General features: G+C 43.8%; 1 protein-coding gene across 2 annotated transcripts in view; it reads left to right on the top strand.

The window, feature by feature from the left end:
- The window catches only part of MAPKAP1 (MAPK associated protein 1), an 82,392-nt gene that overhangs the window by 33,574 nt on the left and 21,599 nt on the right, over positions 1–27,219 (top strand). Inside the window, exons 5-8 of one of the 2 annotated variants that reach the window (XM_042830556.1) lie at positions 392–564; positions 4,014–4,190; positions 11,361–11,470; positions 26,423–26,530. In XM_042830556.1, the coding sequence (XP_042686490.1) occupies positions 392–564; positions 4,014–4,190; positions 11,361–11,470; positions 26,423–26,530 (568 nt within the window). The remainder of the gene's footprint in view (positions 1–391; positions 565–4,013; positions 4,191–11,360; positions 11,471–26,422; positions 26,531–27,219) is intronic. The other variant, XM_042830557.1, reaches the window with a different exon arrangement.

Raw genomic sequence — 27,219 nt, 5'->3', positions numbered from 1 at the left:
GCTCCCAGCTGCTGCTCTTGGCTGCTTGTGCCTCGGAGCTGTGGGTTCACATCTCATTCATTTGTATCTGCAGACAGGCCTGTTAGTTTCTGTGGTTTTCTTTTTTCTCTTATTTCCTGTAGGAATGTGGAATCCTGCAGTGAAGTTCAGACTTCTTATAGAAATCAGCAAATCCTATAGAAATCTTTGCCGAATCCTTGATGTCGCTCCTCAGATCCATTACACAGCAGTAAATGAATTAGAACCTAAGCATTGGAACTTCTTTCGATTTTAAGTCATGGTGGGGTATTTTGATCTTATCAGTGAGGAGAACTCTATCCGTAGCAGGTTTTGCACTAGCTGTGTCATACTTTTTCTTTATACATTCTAATGAAATGTATTTTCTCAACAGGGCCATGTTGGTACCACGGCAACCAAAAAAATTGATGTCTACCTCCCACTGCATGCAAACCAAGACAAACTGCAGCCCATGACAGTTGTGACGATAGCAAATGCCAAGGTGCATGACCTGATTGGACTAATATGCTGGCAATATACAAGTGAGGGACGGGAACCAAAACTGAAGTAATGTTCTTTCTTTACTACCTCTTGATCTCTAATTTTCTCCTCTGCAGCATTTTTGCGTAACAAAATAAATTTTCATGTCAATATTCTTGTAGATAAATCTTAGAGAAACCACCTACACATTTGTATTTCCCTTTGAGAAATACACATACATCTATATCCATTTCTCTTTCAGTTAAACCACCGGGTACTGTATAGTGATAAGCGTATGAAACCACAGTGCCATAAATGAATCATAATTTCAAAATGTTCCATATAAAAGTAATATAAAACCTATCTCTTCTAGCATCATGGAGGCACGTTCTATGTCCCATCTATTTTTTAATACTGTTCTTAGTGGCTGAGATCACAAGAGTGAGAAATGGAACGTAGAACTCCTCTGTAAATCCCTCCTTTTGTTTGTTTTGAGAGAAGGTACCCACATTCTGCCTCTGTTTCCTCTCACTGAAGACTCCTCTAGATTCATAAAGAATCTTTGATAATCGTTGCTTACCGCCTTTTTGTTGCAGTAAACTCTGCCCCTAATTTTTCAGTTTGGATTTGTTGTGCTGGAGAACTAAGATTGTTGAGCAGGCTCTGTTAGCTCGTCGTGTTCGCTGGATAAGGAGTGCGTGAAGCAGGGACTGGAAAGCAAGGACAGGATAGGAAAGCAACCTCTCTTGAAAACACTTTCACTGGTATTGTTGCCTTGGATGTAGGACTTCTCTTAGCAATTCTGAGTGGACATACGGGGTGTTTTGGAGGTTAAGCTCTTCGGTTTGGTCTCTCTTTTTTTTTTTTAATGGAGAAGAAATATACAATTATTTGCAGATGGTGCTATTTCATTTGCTGTTAATAATTTCTGTTCATTATATCATAAATTCAGTAGTGTCCCGTGTGTATGATTAGTTTATTTTTTAATTACTAAGATGCTGCTAATATCAATCGTTGGACACACACGTGTTTTTCAGGAGCACAGCATACTTGAAGTGGAACAATGCCAGTGAGTGGTATTACATGAAACGTAATTGCCCCCAGCAAAAGTCAGCAATGGGAGGAAATGGATTTCACTGTCTGCCTTGAAGGATAAGGTGTTATGATGTGTCAGAGAGTGGTCATCATCGAGAAGGCTGTCTGATGTAATCGAATCTCAGGATGGAAAGAATAAAATAAAATAACAGTCAGGAGTTCCTCAAGACAGTCCAGCAGCAGTAATTGAGAATCTGGATACAAATGTTCAGAGACGGGTAGAGACTCAAGTTTCCAAGAAGCTTTTCTTATGTAGCTGTTAATTATTTCTTGTCTTCATCATTTTTTCCATCTTTGGTTTGTTTGTTGAGCATTTTTGACTGCCCTGTCTTTTAGCAAGGATTGATTTGACTTTAGATGAATTCTCATCAGAATAAGTAGACCTCAAAGTTGTGATTCAATCTGTGTTAATTTTCAGGAATGCACTCCATATTTGAAGGCATCTGTGACCCCCTAAATTTATGAGATGTAACAGACATTATATATTTTCAGTATAATTGGTGGAAGATAAGTTGGTTTCACCACCACCTTTTTTGGCACTTGGATCACTTTGAGGCCACAGTGAGCATCGTTTGCTGCCTGCATGGCTGTATGTTTTGGATTTAATGAGAATTATGCAAATGGGTCAAGTACCAAATGAAAATGTTAGCTTGATTTATACAGAGCTTTAAGTGCACACCAGGATGCACAGAAAAGAATTCTGTCAAGCAAACAGGTTAGGAAATCAGCAGTGTAAGGCCCAGCTCACAGCTGTGGGAAGGCAGGCAGCAGGGGGCTGTTCAGGCTGGGTCTCATAGCTTCAAAGGTGTGTTGGACTGGATGGAACAAGCATGTGGGGTTTGTAGAAATCCAAGTAGAACCAGAGAAGGACCTGAAAATCACACCAGGTGCTTCTCACAGCATAGGCAGGATCAGCTGCATCTGTTACTCACAACCTCTTCCGCTTCCTCTTGTTCCTGAAAAGACTTAGAGCAGTGAGAAGCATGGCATCTCCCACCTGGGTATGCTTCCTCTGTTTGTTGCAGTCCTACCTCTGTATGAATTCTGTCACCAGTGCCAACTTTCATCAGTTTACAAGGAGTCATTTAAGTGCTCTTGAAGTTAAAGATTAGTTCTGCAGCAGCGTTCGTTCTTCAGAGCAGTCCAGAGACTCACGAAAGTTTTTTTAATAGAATTGCACGACTTCCAAAATTCAAAGTGACAAACGTTGCTGGGTTACCTTTCTGTAAGCAGAAGTACAGCACACATTATCGTAACGCATCATTGGTACCTGTTTTATGTAATGAATATCTTAGTCGTGACAAAGTGCTGATAGATCACCTGGACTGAGCACTCTCAATAAAGCACAGTTGCAACCAAAGGTTTGTGAATTAATTGAGAAAATTGCAAATCAGGTAGTCAGCGAAATAATTCATTGTCACATCCAATCAATAAACTTTGTAAATCAACTCATTTAATTCAAAAAATGATCTATATAGATCAAGCGACCAATTAAACAATTAGCATACACTTTGCAATTAATTAATGTAAGCATCAATCATGCAATTAAAACTCCAGATTTAAACTGTGGAGTTTAGAAACATATTGCCACGTGAACATTCACTACTTTAATGCTATGCAAAATGCCTGAATGCTGGCAGATTTGTAAGAGAATACTTACCTTCAACTCACATTTAAATACTAACTTTTGAGATGGTGTTAATCAGATGTTCCTAGTAATAAATCTATATTTTGTGTACGTACTTTGTTATTTTCCTGTAGAATTCAGTGTGTGGAAAGGAAAGAGGCTTATATTTTCCTTTATTTTTTCCTCATCATGCTTCAGTTTAAAACTGGCAGTGTTACTGGGCTCTTGCTTGTTGGTTTGTACTGATTTGTAACTGCCCTTAGTGACTGGGAGCTGTAGATATCTGGAAATGGCAGCTTTTCTACTATTGCTGTTACTGTGTTGAACAGGGTTCTACTTTTTCCTGCAGTTTGTTTCCTAGCTTTTGTTACTGCACTGCTCGCCATCTGGAGAGTGCCCCCTACTTTTCCAGGGCATGTTCAATAATTCTTTTTGCGGTTGCTTGATATGAGTGAGATAGGGGGACACTGCTTGTCTTTAATTCTAATGTTTAACAGCCATATAAATAAGTATGTTTTCACAAGTGGGGAAGCTCCAGCTTTGTGAAGTCATGAAACACTTCCTGACCTTAGTGGAGTTCAGTCCCTGTTGCTCCTGCTTGCAGTTCTATCACTGATGAAGTGAGACTTGCTGCCTTACTCTGCAGTACCAAAATACCTTGGGGCATATGTACCTATGTGCTGTCAGTGGCTTTTAAGGATATTCCTTCTGTGTGAAGCGTGTGTGCTCACTAGATCGACTGACATTGATCTGCTGAACTGAACTGGTTGTGTAGCTTCCCTCCCAAACGGACCCATTTTATGCTTTGTTTCAGCGAGAACGTCAGTGCCTACTGCCTCCATATCGCTGAGGATGATGGTGAGGTTGACACAGATTTCCCCCCCTTGGATTCCAACGAGCCCATTCACAAGTTTGGCTTCAGCACTCTGGCGTTGGTTGAAAAGTACTCCTCTCCTGGCCTGGCAGCAAAACAGTCGCTCTTTGTCCGAATGTGAGTATGGGCGCGAACCCTGCCGCCGCCTCCACGTCCTTTCTCTTCCCTATTTTCCTTCGTCTGAACGTAGCAGGACTCAGCTGCCGTGTCTCTGCGGCCCTCTGGAGGCGTGCTGCAGAGGGCGGGCGGGAAAGCGGGGCAGGCAGCACCGAGGGTGAGCCTGTGGTGGTGGGCTGAGAGCGCGGGGCTGGGTGAGCCGCTCTGTGTGTGGTCAGTGTGGGAAACGGGCAACCATTGCACTCTGTTCTTAAGCTCAGGTGGCCGTAGTTATTTCACCAGATCGCTGATAACATCGGCCACGTCTTCAGTGGAAAAGTTTGTAATGCTGGTATCTCTTGAAATGAAAATGTTTCTTAGAGACATTCAAATGAAAAGAAATCTGCAGAAATTGCAGACGTATCTCCCTAATGCTCATTCACTTCCACTAAGTGCTAGTGCGCTTCCACTGCTCTGTGTCACTGGAGAAGAAAATGTTCTGTCCACAGTATTTACAAATAGTTCATTCAAGGTGAACGTATTTAGCCCAGCTGAACTGGATGCAGCAGTGTGGAGGCTGATGCAAGGAGGAGCTGGAGCAGTCTTGACACTCACATTGCAGGTCCTCCTTCAGTTTGTGCGGGCAATGGCTCCTCTGTCTGTGGAACTGCAGGGTTTAATTTCTTCCACCTGACTGAGGAATGCTGGATGTTTTATTGGAAAGAGGGAATCTCTCTTTCTGCATGCCTTTCTCCAGAGTCAATGCTACTGCCGTGAATTTGATTGCTATTGATTTTTTTCTGACAAGTCATCCTTTAAGTAATATTTTTATTTGCTGTTTTGCGAAGTACTGTAGTGAAATACAAAGAGTTGTTTGCTGATTTTAACAAGAGGTTTTTCAGTTCCCTTTTTAATATTTACAGGTCTTTTGTAAGCAGGCGCAAAACTGCACAAATGTGCTTCTCCCTTTTCCTTTATGCACAAATGTGTCTGCTGCCTCTTAACCTCCAGTATTGTGCAGCTGTTACAAAAACAGCACAGCAGATTAAGAGGTGCTTATTGGGTAGTTCCAGAAAAATGCGTGGGACTGACCTGCAGCAGCTGCACAACAGAAGCAGCCCTAGGCTGAACGGTACTGGTTGTGGCAGAGCAGTGGGAAATTCTCAGAGGCTCAGAGTGTCCTAAGGAGCTCATCAGGAGAGGGCAGCGTTATTTCTGCCTATAGCAGAGCTCCAGGGTTTGGTATTCTCAGAAAAATCAAATCTTGCGGGGCTTTTAAAACTCTCATGAGTTACATCTATAGTGCTTTGAAATGTGGTGTAACTCCAACCTGTGAAATGTGCGAACGCTGAAGCAAAGAAAAAGAAAATTTAATATGAATATGCCTTGTTTAGTGGACTATTTGCCTGAGAGTTAGAAAATAACCCTTTTCTTTCCTCAGACTGTTTTTATTTCACATCCTTTCCTTGCTGATAGAGGGGCAGGGCAGTCAGTTTGCATAAGGATCCAGTTCTCTGAGTGGTGCTGGTGGCAGGGCTAAGGTCCATCTACAGAGCTTGCAAAAGAAATCTTTGACATGATGTATGCTCTCATGAGTCCCCAGTGCTCTGGCTTGGAATGTCCTACAGATTAGAAATAGCTTACCTGCATCATAAGTAGAGGTACTTTTCTAAGAGATTTTTGGTGCCCACGTGTTAACTCAGAATTGCTTGTACTCATGTACGTAGTTAACAGTCAGAATAACGTTAGAATTTTTAGTGTGTCTCCTAGAATAGAGAACTACTTGATCATCACTTGATCAAAATATTGTTACTATTGCGTGTTTAAATGTACAGACCATCTCATTGTTACAGGGATTTAAATTCTACATCTTCCTGCTTTCCTTCTCTTTCATCAAACCAGTGTGTGTAGTTATGTTTTCGTATTTTGCATCTTTTTTTTCCTTCCCTATTCTAAAGTGTTTCAGCTGCTGCTGTGTCAGGCATATGACTTGTAATGTTTATTAATATTGAATTGCTGCTGCAAAAACTTGATGCCTCTGAGAAGCTTCCTAATGAAGCACGGTGTTTTATTTCAGATCTCACCCATCCTGCATGTTGGATATATTCTCAGATGTTGTGCAGTCACTGAGCTGACAGTTATGGAACCTCACCAGGAACTTCGTTTCAGCAGGACATATTTGAGCAGAAACAGTTTGCAGAACTTTATACACTTAGACTCCTGCCAAGGCAAACTCGTAGTCACTTGAGTTAGTTATAAATACCCAGTATCAGTGGTTGAAAGTAGCCCCAGTGCATTTTATATTCTGAGCTGAATGTGAATGTCTTTGTGGTTGTATAGAGTAGTAAATAATTGAGTTTGATTAGGGAGAGGGACCTCATTATCCCCCCACCTGTGCCCAGCTGGTAGGGGAGGGTCGAAATGAAGCCATTAGCTGTCTCTCTTACTGGCATCTCAAAGAGCTCAAATACATCTGTGTCTTATTTTCTTTTCTGGCACAATCAGTCGAGCAAGCTAAGCAGGCATGACCGAATTTGGCAAGTTCCAAGGACTCTGGCAAAGTTACACAAGGAGAAGACGGAGGGCAGTCATTCTGGCTCCTAACTGCCCATTAGTCTAGCGAGTTATGCTTTTGGAAAATGTCTGTTGTGGGAAGGAGTACTTTGTCCAATGTCAAACATGGCATTCTCAAACAATCCTCTTTGATGTCGAATATGATTTGTCAGAAGGAGTCAAACAAAGCACCACATTCATGTAAATGCAGACTCCTTGAGATGATGAAGTAATACCTGAAAGACTTTGAACGAAGGTAGCTTAAAATAAATCTGTACTACCATTTAGGGCTTTTTCCTTGGAAATTTTATTATCACGACTTGACATACAATATCTAATGGTGTTTCTAGGAGTTGTAACTCAGCTGCCAGTTGGCACATAGATGGAATTTGGCATGCGGTTCCTCTGCTCCGCAGTGCCTTTTTCTGTTTTAATGGTATGTTTAAATTGCTTTGACTATTTTATATATTTTTTTCAAAGCAGTACCACTGTTATACCTGATAGATTAGGGTTTGAAACATTTTAAAAATACCAGGCTTTCACATGGGTGGTATAGATAGTTAGCAAAATGTATTTTAGAATATCCATAAGATGCTAATTAAAGAAAGTTAACATAGGTGTGAAGAGGGTGAGGCTCCAGGAGAGCAAATGGGAAGGGTTGGCTTTCCCCAAGGAAGGCACTGGAGGAAGCTGACGAGTCTTATGTTAGCCCATAGTAGTGTCAGAATGCGGCCACTTAAACTCAGAAGCATGTGGTTATGCAAGGCTATCCTTAGATCCACAACAGCAAAGTCGTTCAGGCTCATAGTTAAACCTGTGGCTGGCATGGTCGTTCTGGTTCATCATTATGTACTTCATCTTCAAAATTTCCCAGCTTAAGTTAAGCACATTACATCAGCTGGTAGTTTTAGACTTGACTTGGACTCTATGTTGCTCAAGTTGAGATCATTATTCCTGGACACTTTCCGCCATGCCAAACATGCAAGCTTCAAGTGCTCTAAATTCTGATTCAGAATTTTAAAGGAAAAAAAAAAAAACGAATTGGAAAGACAGCTTTTGGAGAAGTTTGCTTCTCATTCAGACCAGAAGCCTTTCATCTTCAAAAAGGTGTTTCTTTCTTTTTTTGCACCATCCAGACCCACGGAGAGGCTGCTGCTGGTGCCGAGCTGCCGCCTCCCCCAGCAGCGCCTGCTGCAGCCATCGCCTCTCCTGTTGTTTTCTTTTTCCTCTCCTGAACCTTGCCACCCTGGCTCCAGCTCTCAGGCTGTAAAAGAAGATGGAAAGCCAAGTTACCGCAGAATGATCACTATCATTAACATTCACGGGTGGTTCACTTATCATTCCTGACTGCACAGACATGGCAGCCGTTATGAAACGTCCACAGGTGTAGCACGATGATACATATTACATTGTGCCACAATGGATTTATGTATTCTGTAACAAAAGAAAAGTGTAATGAAAAAATACAGAAGGTAATCCTTTATTCCCCCACTGCACAATTTATCAGTAATGCCTGTGGATGATAAGTGCCAGGGATTTCCTTTGCTTGATTTAACCTTGTCACCCAGGTATGTTTGTGCAAAATGACAGAAAATGCAAGCTAAGGAGTCTCTTTGGTTTCTAATTTGTACGGAGCAATTTTAATTGGTAGAATGGCATCTGCTTTTCTGCTCTGCTTCCAAGCGAGTGGTGTTGAGCAGAATAAGATACAACATATATAATTTATAATGTTAATTAAGAAAATGCTGGAGTTAGGTTGGGTGAGGACAGTCTGTGCACACTGTTGTTGCAGAACAGGACAAGGCTGGCATGGTGCACAAGGACATGTTTGCTCCAGACAGGCACGTTGCCGTGGGCTGCTGATGTTCCAGAGCAGAGGGGCTGTGGGGCTGCAGCATTCTGACCCAGAGGTGCTGAGCAGCCGTCAGCCCCAGGCTGTGCCGTTAGAGGAAGGAGTGCGGCCTGCTTGCTGAACAGGAGTGAAAGAAGGGAGGAACGGTGGTCTGAATTCTGCCTGGCAATTCTAACACCGCTGGCAGTGCTCCAGAGCAAATATCCAAAAGTTTACGAATGTGGAGTGCGCTTTACATTTCATTGCTCTTGCCAAAGTCTCACTTACTGGATAGCACACTAAATATAGTAAAACACGGAGGTTTTTCTTATTTTGCTTTGATCGGTAAAATAAACTTTTAAAGATCATTCTGGGATGAGATCCAGCTTCTGAGGCAAAGAATGGCTGGGGCTCAGGCATGATTTAGTAATAGAGTGTCAGGAAAATCAGGCTGACAGTTCTCAGGCCAGCTGCTCAATAAAAAGAATCGACCGAGTCGGGATGCACTGAAATGTGCCTGTGGTCTTTAACAGATCAAATGTCAGGAGCTGAAAGACAGTTCTCCATTTCTGGGAGGTTCCAGATCTGTCTCGGTGTACAGCCTGAAGTGATCCAGCGGTGCTTCAGCGCGCCGGAACCAGGTGGATCTGTGGCATGAGAGCTCACCCAGCTGCTAGTGAGAAACCTCAGTGCAAAAGCATTTCCTACTGAAGGAAAAAAAGAAAAAAATAGGACTTGCTTCTTCTGGAAGGCATCTTTTGCCTTTGTTCTTTTTTTTCTGTGGTATTTTGGTTTGTTTTCCTGCATTTTGGTTGCAGTGCTCTGGAAACCTTGTGGTGCTGCAAGGCATCCTATGAGTGCCTTTCTCTCTGTGTGCCTTTGGGTGCTTCCAGGGCTCGGAGATACACATTGTCTCATCTAAATAAAAGGGAAAGAGTAGTTTCCTTATTGTAAGGACAGTGTGGTTCTATGGAAGATTTCCATGTTAAACAACCCACTGAACTCAGCCCAGCCGTTGGCGCGGTGAGGCTGTGGGCTGGGGCACCAAGTGCCGGCGGTCAGGAGGCATTCGGAGCGGCCCAGCTCACAGGCACCTGACGGTTCACAGTACCAGGCTGAGGACAGATTTGCTTATCAACAAAGAGAAGTTGGGAAGGTCTCTGCTTACTGTATGGCATCAGCCAGAGCCGCTGAACCTTGGGGCTCGAGGGCTGAACTGTCACAGCTGTGGGAATGGATGGTACTCTCATGCAGAACGGTGTGCTCGTCACTGTGCTAAAAAACATGTGGCTGAAGTAGTGGGGAAGGAAGGAGGTGTGTGAAAAGATTGGGTATGCTTGGTTTGAAGATGTGTAAGAGTTATAAATGGTCCAGAGAACGCCCACTTGGAGCTTTTAGGCAGTTTCATTTTTCTGGGAACAAAGAGAATTGGGAGTGAAATTCCGGTGAGATGGGGAGCTCCCAGCAGGCCCAACGCTGACCAGGGCTCCGTATTGCAGTGGTGGCAAAGGCACAGCGAGGAGTCGGGCTTTTGCTGCGGGATGAGGCCTCCCATGCAGAGGCTGGCCCATAGCCGCCCTGTTGTGCTGTGCTGGGGCTGGGTGCAGGGGGACGCTGTGCTCGCAGTTCTGGCGCCTGTAAGGGCAGAGGAGCAGCGCGTGCACAGACAGCTGACGGGGGGCTGGAATGGGTGCGGGCTGGGGGCTGTCGCTGCCCACCCTGGCCGTGTCTCAGCATGAACTGGGGGCTGCGTCTGGAGCAATTGGAGCTGAAACTCGTGTTCCCCACGTTTGTGTCTGAAAGTGACATTTAGTGTGCTCTTGTTTTTAATGATGCGATTGTATTGCTTGGATTGCTTTTCACTGCCAGTTGCTTTTAAAATACTCCAGCTGTGATGCACACAGAGAGCTCCGCTCCCTGATTAGAATTCTCAGTTGCCAGATAAAATGTTCCTCCTCCTGTCTAAATAGCTTTGCAAAACAATTTTTTCTGTGCAGCGCAGATCTTTCCCTGTGGGTGTCTAGCAGCTCTCAAATTTCCGTGCTAACTGTCTGCAGTGACATCTACTGACATGAGCAGAGATTGACTGCAAGGTCTAAGGGGCAAAACCCGCTGATATATTAATCCAGTAGCTCTTCTATTATATTGTCATCTTCTCTGCTTCCCCAGTGATGCCACTTTCAATATCTGCCAGTTGGTATCTTCCATAGCCACCCGCGTGCTGCTTTGCACCTCTCCGGGTGTGGAGCAGGGGTGAGCGCCCTGCTGGCAGAGACCTTTCCCCCAGGTTTTGTGCCACAATGGCTACATAAACGTGTCAAACAGTTGCATGTAAAACAATGCGATACACTAACATTGCTGAGAAGCTGCTGTTCCTTCTCTGAGTGCTGTTCTTCCACTTCTCCTTAATGATTTGCTACATCTGCCATTGGGGCGCATATGAAGATGACATTGCAAACTGTTTCTCTGGTATGCACTGCAAAACAGCTAGGAGATAATAACGAGTACTGGAGGAGCTCCGTGTGTGCATTTGCTCATTTTTCTTTTTTAATGATGAACACAAATTGATCAAAAATAAAGATAAATTAGGAAAATCCTTGCACGCCTTGAATCTTAATCCATTTTCTCCTTTTCTGTCTCTGCCTTTCAAAGGAAGTTTTCTGGGTTTCTCCTTTTAACTTCTCTTTTAGAACACGACTTTCTTCTCTGCTTTTCCTAAGAAGTACTTTCCTTGAAAGAAACAAAAATTGCACTGAGCTGCTTGATGATGATTCTTTTGTAAAAATGTATGTGCCTCTGTCTTGCAGAAATGCTGCTCATGGATTCTCACTTATTCAGGTGGACAGTATGAAGGTCACCATGAAAGATATCTTGCAAAAGGCCTTAAAGAGAAGGAAAGGATCGCAGAGAGGCTCAGGTGGGTCATTTGTTGCATTTTTTAGAGGAAAGTATGCTTTTTCCTGAGGTTATTTCATATCACTTTTTAGCTGTTGTGAAAAATGCACCATTTTTTCAGTGGACATTGTGATTTGCAGCACCACTCTGAAGCTGTTCTGTGCACAGGTCTGTCTTCTGGATGCTGCCAGAGGCAGACAGCGGAGGAAGTGCCTAATGTTTGCTGCAAGGCAGTGTATCCATTACTGCAAGTATTTCTTTATGGTAACAAAGCCGTTTGTGTTCAAGTCCAGCCAGTGGTAGCTTGAGATGATGGGAGGCATTACGGTAAGGCCAGTCCTTGGTAGAATTGCTACACTTCTAATTTATGTGAGGAACTGATACCTGATAGGAGGTTAGAGTGTTTAAATAAGTAGTTGTTGCATTTAGAGAAAAAGTGACTTTCTGCAGTGTTGTCAAAATAGTGCTATCATGGTTAGGACATATCGACATTTAAAATAGGAAAATTGACAGTTTATGTTTTACAGCAGTGCTTTTCCCATATATAAACATATATTTCAGAAGTAGAAGGCTGAGAAATCTATCCAGCAACAAGGAATAATTGCTGTGAGAAATTGCACTGAGCTTTGTCATGCAACAAAGGAACTTTAATATAAACCTATCTGTGTACCAGGTAAAGATACAGATCTTGTCTTTGTAAATGAGTGAAGCCTCCTTGTGCACCCTTAGTTTTAGCTGCGTGAGAAGAAAATCAACCCTGTTCTGTTTGGAAGTGGTAGTTTGGTGCAGTTTTTGAAGGAGCATATAATCTGTCACGGATTTAATTAGCTATCTTCAGATGAAAGCTGAAGTTTTAATAAAAGTTAGAAGAGATAACACAGTGAAGGACACGGATGAGCTGTCTCAAGGCCATATTCCAAGGGAACGATAAGAGCTGTAAAAAATGGCAGAGGAGAGCAATTGAATGAAGCAATGAAAATCTGATTCTCGTAAAAAGAAGGCAGAGCAGCGCTGTGCTGCTGCTGCTGGCGGGGCTGAGCTGTGCGGCTGTGAGCTCTGGCTGCCGGCCAGGAGCCATTGTTCACCGCGGCTGCGGCGGCTCCGTCCAGATGTGCCAACTGCACGTCCCGCTCTTGCCAGCTGACTGCGCCGTTTGATAACCGGCTCTCTGGATGCCCATCACTGGCCGCAGAGATAGAATTAAATGATGATGATCTTCCCACAAGTTGGGAGAGGAAACAATGCATATAAATCTTGATTTCATCTCAGCGTGAGAAGTCTTTATCCATCATCACTCATAATGAACAAGTCGTTAGCTGCGATGAATGGTGTTCTGTTTTTTTCAAACACCTCTTTTGTTCACTTTTTGGTTGACTTTTATTTATTTCTTGGGGTCAGATTTCTCTTCCCCGAAGGGAGATGTCTGGAGGATTCACTTAGCTCAGTATTTAAACTACTTTCCCCCTTCGAGTAACAGATGTTATTCCTTGTCCATTTGAAATTTCTTTTTGCTGTTATTCTGTTATGTTGTTTAGTCGTTTAGAAAAGGCATGGAACTGTCATTTATGCCTTCAGCTAATATATAAACTGCTTTTGTGGCACTTTTGTCAGAAACCCTTTGTTGTAAAGGGACTTACTGGCATAAATGTCATTTCTCTCCTTCTCTCTTTCTCTCTTATTTTCTTTTTTTTTTTTTTTTTTGAGGGAATAATATAAGAGGTAATTTAAATCTTGTTTCTATAAATAACTTATCCACTTGACTTTTCACTTCTTTGAAACATGACCATCATCTTTGCTGGATGTAAATCACAGCAGAATCCACAGCTGAACATCTTTTGATCACTTCCACGTGTGTTTACTTGTGAACTCTCACTTTGTTGAGAGCAGCAGTGTTGTTGCAGGTTGTGCTTTGAGCTCGTGGCCAGAGCTGCAGCTGTCAGCTCCGTGAGCTGCAGTCACTGCTGGGCACACGGTGGCTGTGGGAGAGTTGTGCTCGAGTTCCCGTGTTCCTGAGCCTCGTAAAGCAAATGCTGTTTGTTTTGTATTTTTTACGTATTGGTGAGCACTTGTAAGGCAGTGCTGACGCTGTTGTGTGACTGTGCCGTGTGGGTGATACCTCCCAGACTAGGTATTGATGTATTAAATTGGTCAATCATAACTTAAACTTTTTTATTAAAAACTTCCCTTATCCAAAAATTCCCTCATTCCCCGTTACTGCAATTCATCATTCAGCTGATTTTAATTTATTTTTTTGGTCTCGCCTGTCATTTTGTAAAACAGCAGAAATTGCAGCTGTCTGCACAGAGGGTCCACTTGCTTGCACTGCCCTCTGGACCTGGAACAAGCCTTTCTCCATCCCCTTCTGCTGCTGGTAGCAGAACGGGATAGAAATGCCATCTAGATTAAAGGGCTGTTACACCTGCGGGTGCACACACTGCAGCAAGCACAGAAGGATTTTCGTCACCACTCCTCAAGTAGCAGCAAATTCTTCATTTTGGGAGTGAGTGTACCTCTAACTTTCACTGGGAGATATGCAGATGAATGGAATTTGAGATCAGACTATTAGCAGAGTAAGGTCCCCTGCCTTTGTCTTTAAAGTAATTATTAAGCAGTGGATTAGTATGTTAGAGTTCTGAATAAAAGATGACATAATTTACGAAAAGTATTTCTCCTCATTCAGCAACACTTTTTTGTAAGCTGACTGCTCTGATTCTTAGAGCTACTAACCAAATTATGAACCGTGCATACGAACTTTTCTTCATATTCACTGTGCTTGCAGGTCGGTCTTCACAGGACAAATGAATCTGTGGTGCTTACAGCTTTGTAAATTGGTCCTACATTTATAGGAAATGTGGAAACCTCTGTTGGCTGTTCTGGGAGGAGGAGAGCTTAGATATTAGACTAGCTTTCCTGGCTATTTATTCAGCTAGAAACCTGTAGCTTGCAGGAAAGCCTTTCAACAAGCAATTGTGTTGCATGATCCTGAAAATCCCCAAGTCCTCACCTCTGCCAGCCCATAACCTCCTGAGCTTCTCGATTTCGCTTCTTTCTTTAAAAATGCCATTGCTGTCCTTGCAGCGACCAACCTTTGCTTGTGGAGCACGAGGCTGTTAATGACAGGACTGTCCTGACGAATGCGGTGCAGAGCCCCGGTTGCTGTTTTGTTTCAGTACGTGCACTGGCATTCGTGTAATTGCATGGTGGACTATGGCTGTAAAAGTAATATTAATGCATTTGTTTCAAAATTCTATTTCTTGAGAAGACCAAGGCTGAATAAGACTTCTGATTGCAATCTAACTGCAAACCAAAGATGATTTGCTACAGGAATATATAGGTCAATAGGTGAGGACAGAAGTGGGCCGCGACCTTTCATTCATAGAAAGTGCAATGAAAGAAATGGAAAAAGTGTATCTGTTGTGTCCAGCTCTATTTAGATATTATGTTTGACAAAGTTAGACAAAATTTCTGCAAGGAATTGAAAGTATTTTATATTCTTTGCAGTTACCCTTTCCTGATATTGCAATGCTTTACATTGAATGTATGATCTCTGATAATTTTTAACTAATCAATTTTGTGCAAATCCACAGGAAGTGCAGGTGGAAAATCACCTGTTTGTGTCATGGCTGAGAGTAGCAGACCCCTGAAGTCCTTTCACAGAGCACGTGGTTGTACAGGAGCAGTGTATCAGGGGCCTCATGACCCATCCCCCAAGAAATACCAGTAGGGGGTTAATGGGAACGCTGTATCCTTGTCACATGCCCAAATAACAAACGGGAAGAAGTTTATGTGAATGGTGGCAAGGAAGGGAAAAGCCTGTAACAAACAGTCAATGCTGCGTACTGGAGAAGATAAATCTGCAGAGGAAATTGTTGAGGCAGATGTTTAATTAGTTGGAGTCAGGCTGGATAAATCAGGGTAGGAGCTGTCTGTGCAGGTATGCCGGTTTGCCTGCCTTCTCTATGGGCTGCTTTCATTGTTTTTAAAGCTAACTGTTCTTCTTGCTTAGCAAAGAAGCAGCAAAAACAGCCATATAAGCTCTCTCTTATTGTAATGGATTCCCTTGTGTACACTCATAAAATAGAAAATGTAATTGATGTTTTCCTATGGTAATGAAAAATAACTAAGTAGAATTCTTTATCATCAGTTTGTTTAACCTATTGCATGCTCAGCAGCATGTACTGCAAATGCATATTTTACACAAGAGCTGGAAATAAAACAGTCTCGCCTGTGGAATGAGCTCCCAGAGGAGATCCTGCCATGGACCAGCTTGAGGGAGCTCCATAGAGTCTTTCATACAAGAGCTTTGTGAAAATAGCCAGAATGGGAGAGTAAGAGAGGAGAGCTGGGCTGGGTGCTGCCCTGACTGCGGCAGGGAGGGGGAAAAGCTGAAATCCCCGCACGGCTCCTCAGGGCCTCGCGTGGGCCTCACTGTGTGGCTGGACTGAGGTGCTTGAACAGGGCTCTGAAGAGCACCCAGATGTGCACAGGTAATTTAAGGATGGCTTTGTATCAGCTTGCTATGTCTAGGGATCTTGGAAAATATTACTGAACATTGTGAGCACTCTAGCAGCTGAAAGTTTAAGGATAAAGTTGGTCTGAAATGCAGGCCCTGCTGTGAACTGTGGAGTACTGATGTCAGTGCAACTGCTGGTTCGCTCCACAGCTGAAACATTGCTGTACACAGTCAATCCTGAGAGTATTTCTACTGATCTTGCTTTTGCACACTTACTGGTCTTACTTTTAATGTACTTACACGTTAGCCGCTCGTCAGCTCGCAGTAAGAATTCCGTTAGGGCAGAGGTACTCATTAAAGCCCGCTTGTTAGGAGGGCTCTCGTACAGAACAAGGGAGGCACGGTTGTTCCAAGGTGGGGTGCAGAGCCCCCCGTGTGCAGTGAGCACAGCACAGCGCTGGCTCCGACTGCTCCCCTCAAAGTGCAGTAGGCAGGTAGGTCCTATCAGGCTTCTGGTATCTGCACTAAAACCCACGTTCAGTGGTTTCTCTAAGGTGTGTTTGTGCGGCTTACAACTGTAGGAACATGAGAAAGATGATGGCTTCGTTCTTGACGCTTTGTGTATCTTGATGCCATGGTGATTCTCAAATTAAATATGTGCAGGAACTATATGTACACTTGGAAGCTATCTTCCCTGCCTTTCAGCTGTCTCATTCCTTTTGTTCCTCAACAAATATACTCTCTAGGATGCCAGTTGCCTGTTTTTCCATGGCTTGACTGAACGGACTGTGAATACTAACATAAAATAGGAATGCAAAGAGAGTATGTGTAGAGGCTTTGGCTTTAAACAAATTAAGGACCAATGTCCATTTATAACAACTGAATGTTTTCAGAAGGAAATGAGAGTCAAAACTAAACAATGTAAAATGCTGAAACATTAGAATAAGCCTGCCTGTTCCTGGTCCGTGTCAGCCTCTCGTCATTGGAAATTTCTGTGAGTGGAGAAGCCTTGTCTGATTAATCTTGTCTGATTTTAAGTAGAAGTTCTTTGCAGGATGAACATGCTACTGATTGTTATTTAATAGCTGCTCCAACTGTAAACATGCCTGAACCAGAAATGCTCACTCCTTTTAAGAACAAAATGTGACACAAGTTTAATTGTTATAAACAGTATCTTCTGCCAACATTTCACAGACATGACCTGTATTTTCCACAGGTTAGCATGAGTTATTAGCACAGTATTCTGTTCAGTTTGGAGAAAGACTGGTGCATTTCTATAAATGAAAACAGCTGCTTTACAATAACATTCAAGTTCCTAACAGCTGTCAACTATTGCTTTCTGCATTCTTTAAAATATGTAAAGTGACCAAAAATAGTCTAAAATAATCTTCCTAATCTGTATAAGTGTGCTATCTCACCGCCAAAGGAAGCTGAGTAATAGAGCAAAATTCAAGAACCAGGAATAGGATGTGGGGCTAAAAGCCTTCATGCTGTGTTTCGGTCCTGCAGCAGGGTCGGCCCGGCTGCCCCTCGTGGCTCTGAGCTCCTATCAGGGGGTGACGAGCTGTGGTGGGCCTGGTACAGAGCTGCATTGTGGTGCATGTAACTTCTGTTGGCTCTGAGCTATTCGGTTATCTTCATATCCTGGCCAACAGAAGCTCCCAGTAAGGAGCACTGAGGCACATGGGAGGCTTCTGTTTCATTCAACAGCAGCGAGGGAAAAGGTCCAGGTTTCATGAGAAACCACATTCCAACAGATAGTCTCAGCACCACTTTTAATGTTAATTTCCCATTTCAAACATGCTTCTGAAAACAGTTTATTAACACGTTTTATTCAAAACTTTTGCAGCAGATAAGCAACAGCTGTAATACAAAGATACAGTTGGTCTGAGAAACCACGTATTGCCAAGTGCCCTGCCAGGCTGCAGGGAAAGCACGAGGAAGCCTTTCCTTTAAACCTGTCGCACAGTGTTCATCTTTCTGGAGTGTTCAGAGCTGTGCCGGTAATGGTGGGTCTGGGTTTCCTTCACTCCCTGCTGACTGCAGGAGCTCCTGGTGGCACTGCTGGGGCTGGAGCCGGGCTGGGGAGCCGTGCGCTGGGCAGGGGCCGGGGGTGGGGAGGAGCACTGTGTGCGGGCAGCCCGTCCTCCCCCAGGTCACGGCTGGGTGTCGTGTGTTGGAGAGCGTGGGAAGGGAGGAAGGGGGGTGGAAACAGCCCTGGAAAGATGCAGAGATAATAGAAAGGAGGAGAATTAGGAAACTGCCTGAATCCACAGCCCTGTGATGAAAGTGTTTTGAAGAGATGAACCACGATTAGAATAAACTGTCACTTAAGTCGGATGTTGCCGTTGAAGATGGTAGCTGAGGAGCTTAAAATTAAAAGTAAATATGTTAGAGTAGGCGACGCATATGTTTGCTCTGACTCTCAGAGATGGAAGCCTCAGCATCTGTGACAGTGAAAAGCCAATTAATTTGTATTTTCCTGTGCTTGCACGCGTGCTCTTCTGCTTAATGGTAGTTTTGAGTTTCCTTGGCTTTGCTTTGGGTAATTATAGCATCCCTGCAGAGTTTGCTGCCCTCAGTTGTGAATGGCTTTACCTGGAAATACTTCAGAACCACTGTTTTTCTTCTGTTTACACTAGCAAGATACAAATTTAAAACAATCAATACTCGTAGGTCCTTGGCCAGACTTTCTCATGCTGGCTGCCCCTCTCCACCAACAAGAAAAATGTATTTAAAAAAATAAAGAAAACACTTCGGTTTAAGCACACAGCCTCCAAATGTCAAACCTTTCTCCCAGGTGTGCTTGTCCCGTTGCCAGGGGCAGTGAGGAGCTGGCTGAATTGTTTTCTTGTTATTTCTTCAGCAAAATGTCCTCCGGATTGGTGCTGTGCAGGGTGAGCACCTCTGTGCTGGGGAGGGTGGCACAAAGGCTGCTTGAAACAATTTCTGTCTGCCAACAGAGGCGATCTGTTTTGCAGCAGCAGTGATCAATTTCAGCCCTTTCTCTGAGCGCTGACGCTGTGCAGGCACGGACGTGGAGGGGGACGGGATGCTGGTGGACGTGGAACAGCTCATGGGGAATAAAGTTTGTGAATAGTTTGTCAGAACAGACATAGCTCGTTAGGCCCGTGCATTTGGGCTGATGGGATTCTGGACATCAGCCCAAATTGTGGAGGAAAATGTTTCACGTCTGGCCTCTGAAATGAAAGTGAGTTATAGAATTGAATCTCCTCCAGAGCTGTTGGTATTGAAATCGCACATTTATTGGTTATTCTGGATTGGTGATAAAGCCGTAATTTATGTGACATTTTAAATTCTCCAGTTCAGCATTTGAATGATAGAGGTTTTTGTTTATTTTATCCTCTGATGAGAGAAGGCATTACTGTTACACCAGGTACGTTTTGGGACCATCTCGTTCACTTTTTGGGAAGCTCATGCAGCACCTCCCAGGCAGTCGTGTTACCCGTGCTGTGCACTGCTTGATGGATAGCAGGAGAAAAGCACCGTGCTCACCTTGAGATCCACACTGGTAACAGACCGTGTGCCAATGCACAGCCCTGGTGGCAGCAGAGCCCGGGCTGCGCTGTGTGCCGATGCCCTCGGTGGGCAGCAGCTGCAGGGCCCTGTGCTGTGCTTGCTGCAGCGTGCAGAGCTGCACTGCCCTTAGCACTGCTTATCTCCAAAACCTGTGATGAAATACTGTGTGTGTGTTGTTGTGTTTTGGCCATAGGTACCTTATGTTATAGGTCGAAGCTGATGATTTCCTTTTCCTTTCCACTTTATTTAGAGTTACGTTGCCAATGCATAAAGAATAAAGGTCTGTAGTAAAAATTACATATTTCCGTTAATGTTCCGCAGACCGGTTTGCTGCAGAGCAGCATGCTGCCTGCCTTTCTGTTCTACAAAAGAGTGATACGTAAACGAAGTGTGTTTGTTCCTTTTTAAGGGGCTGGTGACTAAATTCTTTAATTTCACTGGCTGTCAAGGTAGTGTTAAGTAAAATGGGTTTGAACTGCTGTAGTTTTTGTGTACTGGACTAGATGTCAGAAACCTTTGCCATCACTGGAAATTCTGTCACTCTGGATTTACTATCTGTTTCCCACAGCTGAATTCTTAAGCAGTGTGATTTAACACCTTGGCTCTCCATCAGCCAGTCCTGGCATTTATTTGAATGCATTACACCGCTGGTTTCCATAAACTATTTTACAATTGTTTCATATAAATGACTGTTTATTTCTACAAAAACCATCTGTATTTCTGTGGAGAGCAGCAGATAACTGTGTAAAATTTGGTCATGTCACAACAGTGCAAGTTAAGAAAAAGCAGATTGGACTTGGAGAAAAAGTCTCATGCTTGCACACAGTATTAAAAGTTTGTTTTCACAATTCAGATATCTTTATTAACCAGTGTTTGCATTTGTAATGATAAAATCTTCACTCCACTTTAGGGGTGTTGAGAGACGTTGTGGATTTTTAACAGATAAACAGACTTAAGATGTCCTCACAGCAGCAGGGTTTGAGATGTAAACATTCTGGCTTTGCAGCTATTTCCTCTTGAACTGTTCACATACTTTCTGGCTCTACTGCCATTGCCAAGCAAACAATGCAATCCTTGCCCTGTCTGTTGCAATCTAACAAAAAATCACAATGCAGGAGTCCCAAGACCCCTCTGTTTTCATTTTTTTGCTTTCCACAAACTGTCAGTCCTTCTGCTTCGACCTCTTTTGTTTGTCATCTTTGCTCTGTCTTACAACCAAGACTCAGCGTCCGGTGCTGATGGGAATGCATCGTCCCCTGCTGCAGCACGGGCCGGGAGGACAAAGTGCCATCTCCCACTGCCATCTCCTGGTGCCACCAGGGCTCCGCTCTCAGCCACGTGGGCTCCTCCCCACTCCACACACACATGGCCTGCTGAAAGCTGGGCTCTGCAGCACTGCGCTTGGCACGGCTGATGCTTTTTGACAGGCTACGTGAAAGGGTAGAAGTACATAAATGTCCTCTTCTTTATGGCCGTGTGATAGCTGTAGCATATTTTCAGCCATAACAAAGAAGTGGTAACAACACATAAATATAAACATAATTTAAACTAAAAAGAAATCGCACTTTCAAAACCTAGCAGAGCAGTAAAGCAGTAAATCATGCATCCTTGTGAAAGAAGAAATTTGTAACAGGGAAGTAGCACAAACATCGGCATTAAATGTTCATCAGCTGTTTCCTTTCCTGTCTTATCCCTGTACTTCAGCAGAGCCCGAAACACAGCTCACATTCACTTTTGTTTCCTTCCTGTCTGCCTGGCTGCTACTGCAGTGATCGTTAGGCAATGGCCGCCAAACCGCCTTCCAATTTCTAATATCTTGTTTGCAAGTTTGGAATTAGAATGGTATGCACAAGATGTGGAGCTGCGTGCTGCTGAGGATGCTGTACCCTCAAGCAGAGCCTTCCTGTGTTCTGAGAGGAGCTCTGCCTGGACAGTGAGTGCTGAAACTTGTCCATGAGCAGGCAGGCATCATGGACAGCATGGGGAGAGCTCACTTACGAATGTGCTGCAGTGTTAAATGGGGTGTGACATAATGCTCTTGCTGCCTTGCTCAGGGAGTGGTATGGCAGCCGTTCTTCGGAAGAGCGTGAGGAGAGACCTGCATTCCTCAGCTTCCTTTTAGCTACATAACATTTTAGCAAAGAAGGAAATTAAAAGGTGACGTGGACAAATGCAGTACAGCGAGGAAGAAATTGGTGCAGCTTTTGTAGGGGAGATTGTGCCTCACAAACATGTGAGCAGCCCCTGACACCAGAGACCTTCTGAATAAGGATGATGCGTTTTATACGGCACGCTTAGATTTCCAAAAAGATTTGACAAAGGCTCATAAAGCAATTAAGCTGTCATGGGATGAGAAGGAGGATCCTCACATGGATTAATAATTGATTAAAAGACAGGAAACAAAGAATAGGAATAATGGCTCTCCATTATTAGTAACTAGGTTACTGGTGAAGTTCCACTGGAACTGGTAGAACCTGCATTGTTCAGTTAATGTGCAGCGTGGAAAAGGATGTGAATGCTGATGTGACAAAATGTGCTGTTGATACAAAGGAAGCAAGAATAGTGCAAATAAAAGCTGTCTGTGAAGCGCTGCAGAGGTATCTCACAATGCTGAGTGACAGGACAATAAAACGAGAGAGGGAATTCAGTGTCAATGAGTGCAAAATAATATACGTGGTGAAAAGCAACCGTAACTATACGTATACAATGATGGGCTCTAATTACTTTCCATCAGTCAAGAAAAGTATCTTGGAGTCGTCATGGATAGTTCTCTGAACACTTCGGCTCCATGCTTAGGAGCAGTCAGGAAGACAAATAGAATATTAGAAATCAGGAGAGGAGGAGAGAACAAAACAGAAAGTGTTGCTGTGCCCATGCACATAAATCATGGAGTGCCCACATCTTGATTGTTACATTTTATCTTACAAAGGATAATATCTTAAAAAGGATAATGGTAGTAGCAACAAAGATGCAGAAACGTGTGAATGCAAAAATGGATCTGGCATGAAATGAGTAGGTTCTGAGCAGAGATCTTTGGCTAGTTTGGAAAATGAGATGACTGGGCACAAGGGGAGACCATGAAGTGTGTGGGCTGAGAACGGTACACTGGGTTAAATGGGAGGGTTTTATCACTGTTGTTCATAAAACAAGAACTGCGTGGCACCAAAAGCAGTAGGCAGACAATAATGTTCTGAGACAAAAGGGAATTCTTTTTCTCACACAGTGCAATAAATTATGGGAGCCAGTGTTGTGGAAATCAGAAATTCAAAAGTGTTTTGAACAAATGCCTGGACAATAAAGGGAGCGGAAGCAGCTGACAAAGGAATATAGCTGGAGCTGGGGCTTTTGTGAGAATTCAGGAGCTCCTGGGAGCTAGGTGAAGATAAGGGCTGAGCAGGACCAAAGATGTGTTTTGTTGCAGACTAACACTAGGAATGTCGGTTCTGTTTTAAACCATTTGGGTGGGGTTTTTTTGTTTCTTTCTTTCTTTCTTTTATACTAGTGCGTTTAGAAAAGGTTAGGTTTGACAACTCCACAAACATCAAATATCACGGTAAGTCTGTGATCCCCGTTTTATCTTATTAACTTGTGTGCAGATTGAGATGGCTTTTGTTCGGAGTTTCCCTTAAAGCCTCCTTCTCTTTCTAAGTGTTACTATTTGTTTATTGTGCAGATTCAACCCCTGACCGTGGTATTCTTCATTGCTATTGAAAGTTAATGGGGGAAAAATTGCATTCCAAACATTTGAACCTGTAGTAGCCATGGCTGAACTTAGTTGATCTCTGGTGATCGGTTCAATTTAGTTACGATTTTTAGCCATTAGGCTGGGGCTGAATGATGGTGATTTGGTTGAGGCCAAATGTCTGTAGAAAATTGGCTGTTTGATAAGAGCCCTGTTATCAGAGGGGGATACTTTCTCATTTACATTTAGATGAGTATTGATTATTTATTTACTCAGAGAAGTGAGATTCGTTCCCAATCTTATCTCTCTAGTCTCTGCTTGTCAGCAGAAAGAGAGATAGAGCTCCTGACATCAGCCCAAGATAACAGCACTTTGTAGTGAAGATAAAAGTTGGAATGGGCCTTTTTCTAGTCTTGACTGAAAGGATAAGTTTTAAAAATTAGAACTGATGGGTCATGCTTTCAAAACCCCATTCTGAAGGCTTTGCAGTTTAAAAGGCAACAGAATTGGTTTGTTGTTACATGGATGGCCATTCCCTTTTGTAAGAGAGATGCTTAATTTGATTATGCCGTGCGATTCTTCCTGGGACGCGTCGGAGTGGTGCTGTAGGAAAATAACACTACAGATGTGGTACTGCAATTTTTCTTGTCCGTTCTTAATTCCCAATAAGCCTTCCTCTGTTGTAAGGGCTATCTTGAAACAGCAAGGTGCAGTAGGTGCCTGCCAGCAGCCAGCAGTGGTGCAGGGGGTCGCGTGGTGCTGGTCGGGGCGGCGGGGCCGCTGTGTGGGGGCGCCGTCAGTCCCACTGCTGGCCGCGGCAGGAGCCAGGTGCCCAGGCTGCCCCGGGGCCGGGCGTGCTGCTGGGCCTCGAGCTGCTCCCTCGGGCTTGGGGCGTTTTCTCGCACCGTTCTGTGGCTGTTCCAGGACTTGGCTATTCCAGGCCCTGCTTGCTTTCTCTCAGCAGCGGTTTATCTCCCTCCAAGTATTGTGACAGAGCCCAAGGACTGGAGCAGCAGCTCATAGCCATTCCTTTGGTTCTCAGGGCGGGTCCTGCTGCCTCCAGCCCTCCTGCAGCCGCACGGAGCCGTTGCACCAGGCAGCAGGGAGCCGTGGAGCCCAGCCTTGGCACTGCAGCCCGAAATGTGGTTGAAGTTCCCCCAGCCACGCTCTGTTAGGAGGCCGTTAAATCACGTCATGTTTCTGCTACAGTTACTTCATTTGAACTCGTGAGGGACGTCTGCTAGTAAAAATCCCCCACGGAACCAGCCGGATGGTTGCCATCTGCCGTGAAGTGGCCACATAAATGTGCACGGACACATACTGTGTATTATTTCAGAGTAGGTACTGTAAAAACCCATGTGTACTTTTTTGTGAATTTCTTCGTATTTCCTGTTTTTAAGGAGTTATTCACATAGAAAGTTGCCTGAGTTTCTGAGCTCCATGGCGCAGAGGAGCAGTGCTCTGTTTGGGAGCTGAATGCTCTGCACGCAGCTTTGGGGAGGTGAGATGGGAAGCTGTAATTGAACGTCTGCTGTAGTAAATTTAAAATTAATTGGCTAACAAATTTCATTTCTTAGGCATGCCATCAGAGGCTAAGATACTTAATTTTCTTATATTTTTTAAATATTTCATTGCATACTGTCATAATTCAAAGTCAGAAAAGTATTCAGAAATATTTTAAATGCTCATAAAGAGGGAGTAGATTTATTTCATTATTTCAATCCCATTTATTTTGTTATATAAGGACCAGTGTAAAGGTGCTCTGTATCGTTGTTCACTCTAACCAGCCTTGGGCCAGCAGGTTGCTGCAGTTCCCTCCAGCAGCCGCCTTTTCCCCAACGTCAGGAGTAGATTTTAAGGTTGGACACCACTCAATCTGATTTAAAGTAGCATTGTCATCAGAACTTTGCTTCAGAAATTGGAAACACTCCTTGAACTGTTTACAGTTTGCAAGGATTAGGCTCTCAGGGCGCTCGCAGCAACCGCTCTGCTGTGCCCATTGCGATGCTGCTGCCCACAGACAGGAGAGCAGGGCAGAGCTCCCAGCTGGGCACGCAGCTCAGGGGCTGGCAGGGAGTGCGCTGTCTGTGGCTGCAGTGAGGACAGAGCCCGTGCCCCAGCATGATGGGGCTTCTCCCTGCCAGGTCTTGGAGTGGTGTCAGCACTGTCTCCTTCAGTGGTGCGGTTTGAGAGGAAAGAAACTGACACCTGAATCTTGAAAAAGACCTATGACTGCAGGAAATGTGTCTGAAAATAACTCTTTTTAAGCAACAGCATCATTACGTGTTCATGTTTGATTCAGTTATATGAAATAGCTTTTATCTTCAGCAGCTGTAATGTTAGCAGTATACAGATCTCTGCAAAAAGATCAAATTCCCCCACTGAAGACCCTTCCTACTCATTGCAGCCATCCGGCTGCTGGGACACCAGATCCTTCCCTTCAGGCAGCCTGGGTTCCTGGTTATTGAGGGAAATCCTTCGTGCTCGAGGGCAGTTCAGCCTTCTGAAGAGCCTTCTGTTGGCAGAGGTAGAAATAGCCAAATTGGGTGGAGCTGATTTTCACGGCAAAATGCAATTCTTAAAGGAAGTTACAAAAGAAGGGCTATTTCCCTGCACAATGCTCTGTGCAGACTCTTCTCAGCTGTGTAACGGGCTTTCTGCAGTGTTTTCTAATTGTGTCTGTTTGGCTGAGCCCCACAAGACAAGCGGGCTTTGGTGCTGAGCTGGAAGAGTCACACACTGAGGTGTGCCAAGCAGCCACAGAGCAGCAGTGCCCACTGCCTGGGGTGCCGAGCTGCACCGTCCTCGGGCAGACAGCAGCCAGGCAGCAACTGGGGATGGGTGTTCTGTACCAGAGTCACAGAGAGGGCAGAGCAGCTGGGAGCACACACACTGTGCTTGTCACATGGGAAAAATGCCCGAGTAATACAGCATAGATACACACTGAGATCTGGATAGGAGTTTCTTAAAACAGGCAGTGCCCTTCTCTTGCAGCATGGGGAGTGTATTTAATACCAGCTCAGTTAGCATACGAAAAGTGCAGAAGTTTTGGTTAGAATTTGGTTGGCAGCAAAGCGGGGAGCACTGCCAGGCAGCCCAACGCATCTGGAGTATTTTGTCTCCTTGCACACCAGGCTGCTCTTTCTCACAACAGGGCCCTTCCCTTTGGAAAAGAACTTCGAAACATAAGTGTCTACCTGTCTTACTTCTAGGGTGTGAGTAATCTTGTGGTAGTTGAACGTGATAAGCCATCACTTTGTTAGAAAACAGATGATTTTACAAGTTACTTTATGTTTCAGGTCCTCAGTATCGGCTGGAGAAGCAGAGTGAACCTAATGTCCCAGTAGATTTAGACTGTACCTTGGAGAGCCAGAGCACTTTGGAATTCTGCCTTGTCCGAGAGAACAGTACGTTTGCCCTTTTCACTTTTGCTCTTGTAAATTGCTTAATCTCACATAAGTTATGTATTTTGGAATACAAGCTGTACTGTCTGGGCAAGTAAGTTCTGATGAGACCCTTTCCTGAGGCACTGCTCTGTTATGCCAAAAGAATATTCCAAAGGGAAATGATGGATTTCATACCTTTTAGTAAACAGTCTGCATCCTGTTTATTACTTCATGATTAATCTTTTTTTGTTGAACTCTGCTTTGTAAATGTATGACCAACCCTGAGAAACACTGGAAACATGAAGCTTTTTCTATTGCAGACACTGTTCTGTGAATGAAGTGGCTGGCCTGCAGTGTGCTTTGCCATGACTACACTGCTGTAGGAGTCAGTGACAAATTAGAATTTGAAGAAATTGAGCACGAAGCTGTAACTAGAGCAGTATGATGATTTAAAAAATGCTAGACAAATAGTCACCTCCTCACCTATGCTAAAATGTTTTTGCTCTGTTACTGTTATAATGATCCTAATACCATTTCCTAATTTACTTCTTTACAAGAAATTATGTGAAACTTATTACGTAGACTTTTAGCATAGATTTGTGTTTGTCCTCCATAGATGCTGTTCCATCCTTCAGCCTTTCCAACTGTCGTGCTCTCAGTTTTGGTTCGTTTGCATTCTATTTTAGTTGTCAAAATTGTGATTGTACCAA

The sequence above is a fragment of the Centrocercus urophasianus genome, unplaced genomic scaffold, assembly GCF_019232065.1.
Source record: "Centrocercus urophasianus isolate 14NV4802_14NV808 unplaced genomic scaffold, USGS_Curo_1.0 seq_34, whole genome shotgun sequence".
Classification (NCBI taxonomy): domain Eukaryota; kingdom Metazoa; phylum Chordata; class Aves; order Galliformes; family Phasianidae; genus Centrocercus; species Centrocercus urophasianus.
The sequence above is the reverse complement of the archived record's forward strand: the minus strand, read 5'-3'. Positions and strand labels throughout refer to the sequence as shown.